The following is a 2,309-nucleotide window of genomic DNA, read 5'->3' on the forward strand; positions in this document are numbered from 1 at the left end:
AGCATCACTACAAACAAAGCTAGTGGAGGTTACTCTTTGGAACCAGTCTGTTGTTCCATGTCCAGTTATAACTGTTTCTTTTGACCTGCATACAGATTTCTCAAGAGGCAGGTCAGGTGGTCTGGTATTCCCATCTCTTTTGGAATTTTCCACAGTTTATTGTGATCCACACAGTCAAATGCTTTGGCATAGTCAATAAAACAGAAATGGATGTTTTTCTGGAACTCTCTTGCTTTTTTCATGATCCAGCAGATGTTGGCAATTTGATCTCTGGTTCCTCTGCCTTTTCTAATAAGAAGGCTGAGCACCGAAAAATTGACGCTTTTGAACTGTGGTGTTGGAGAAGACTCTTGAGAGTCCCTTGGACTGCAAGGAGATCCAACCAGTCCATTCTGAAGGAGATCAGCCCTGGGATTTCTTTGGAAGGAATGCTGCTAAAGCTGAAACTCCAGTACTTTTGGCACCTCATGCGAAGAGTTGACTCATTGGAAAAGACCCTGATGCTGGGAGAGATTGGGGGCAGGAGGAGAAGGGGACGACAGATGATGAGATGGCTGAATGGCATCACTGACTCAATGGACGTGAGTCTGAGTGAACTCCGGGAGTTGGTGATGGACAGGGAGGCCTGGCGTGCTGCAATTCATGGGGTCACAAAGAGTCGGACATGACTGAGCAACTGAACTGAACTGAACTGTATGGTGTCGGGTGAACCAAACTGTCCAGGTTAGCTAGGGCATCTTTGAAGTTGTCTGGTTTGCTCAAGGGCCTGAATTCCTGAACCCACGTTGGAGTGGTTAAATAGGCAGTGAATCAGCAGGCCCCATGTTCGCTTCCGTATTTGCTTCGTCCTTAGGCCATAGATGATGGGGTTCAAAGATGGTGGGATGATCAGATAGAAGTCTGCTAATAGCACTTGGGTGCACAATGGCACTATGTCCTCCCCCAGCCAGGCCACATAGATGGATGCCATCCCAGGCAGGTAGTACAGAGCCATAACCCCCACATGGGAGCCACATGTACTTAATGCTTTTAACTGCGCATTCTTTGAGGACACACTGAATACTGCCTGGAGAATCAGGATATAGGAGGCAGCAATAAAGGCCACATCAGAACCCACAATAATGGAGGAACCAATCAGGCTATAGAGACTACTGGGCCTGGGGTCGGCACAAGCCAACTTGGCCACAGCCATGTGCTCACAGTAGGAATGGAGAACCACGTTGGAGCCACAGAAGGGCAGATGACTCACCATCCAGCTCAGTGGAGTCATGAATACAGTCGCTCTGATGATGATGGTCACACTCATTCCCAGCATCACCCGAGGTGTGAGAATTCTCTTATAGTGTAGGGGCTTACACATGGCCACATAGCGGTCAAAAGCCATGGCCAGCAGCAGCCCTGTCTCCACAGCTGTGGCTGCATGGACAAAATACATCTGAGTGAAACAAGCATTAAAGCTGATGGCATTGTCTCCTGAGGAGAAGATGCTCACCATCTTGGGCACCACCGAGGAGGCCATAACCATGTCCACGGCAGCCAGAACACACAGGAAGCAGTACATGGGCTCCTGTAGAGTGGAATCCACCCAGATGACGGTCACTATGAGGGTGTTTCCTAACAGTGCTGTGGTATACATGGTGCTCAGTGAGAGAGCCAGCCAAAGATGTGAGGACTGCAAACCTGGGATACCCATCAGGATGAAGGTGGCAGGGGCTTCTGTTGTATGGTTGTAGGGTGACCCCAGCATCACAGATGAGACTGCTTTCCTGTTAATGTATAAAATTAGGTAAGAAAGGGATACAATCCTGTATGACATGTTCCCAGCTCTGGTGTTAAAAGAGCCTGATGTTATTCTCAACTCAGTGGGCCACAGGTTTAAGGAACTGACATGTGACAAAGTTTTCCTGTTCCACCTTCCATCATTCTCAGTATTCTTTGCCTTACAAATTTCTATCACTATTCAAAGATCTTAAGTTACCTCCTTTGGGAAGTCCTCTCTACTTTCTGCCCCATCTCATGACAAAACTAAAGCTTTTATGGGCTCTCATCTATGCTTACCTCTGAAGGACCTAAACTGATCATTCCAGTACCAAACCTGTGACTTTATTGTATTCAGTCATGTGTGTCTTGTTCATGGCCTTATAAATTATACCAAGTGTGTGACCCAGATGTGTTGTGCACAAGTCCATTAAGAGAGGATATGTGTGCTCATAAGAGCAAAAAGTTGAATGAATGAAAAACCAGAGGAAAGAATGTTTCTTTTATTTCTGAATGTTCGGTTCCTAATATATAATCATTGTTGAATGAAA

The 2,309-nt window shown here is 46.4% G+C and overlaps 1 protein-coding gene across 1 annotated transcript; it reads right to left on the bottom strand.

The window, feature by feature from the left end:
• Positions 1-724: 724 nt before the first annotated feature.
• On the bottom strand, positions 725-1,780 carry LOC120859550 (olfactory receptor 52I1-like). The gene has a single exon (XM_040235619.1). The coding sequence runs from the start codon at positions 1,745-1,747 to the stop codon at positions 725-727; it is 1,023 nt and encodes a 340-aa protein (XP_040091553.1). The 5' UTR covers positions 1,748-1,780.
• Between the last annotated feature and the right edge of the window lie 529 nt (positions 1,781-2,309).

This window comes from Oryx dammah, unplaced genomic scaffold, assembly GCF_014754425.2.
Source record: "Oryx dammah isolate SB20612 unplaced genomic scaffold, SCBI_Odam_1.1 HiC_scaffold_1527, whole genome shotgun sequence".
Lineage (NCBI taxonomy): Eukaryota > Metazoa > Chordata > Mammalia > Artiodactyla > Bovidae > Oryx > Oryx dammah.

What these genes read in the sequence shown, in the direction of transcription:
- LOC120859550 (XM_040235619.1), bottom strand. Translation starts at nt 1,747, where the DNA reads ATGCTGGGGTCACCCTACAACCATACAACAGAAGCCCCTGCCACCTTC.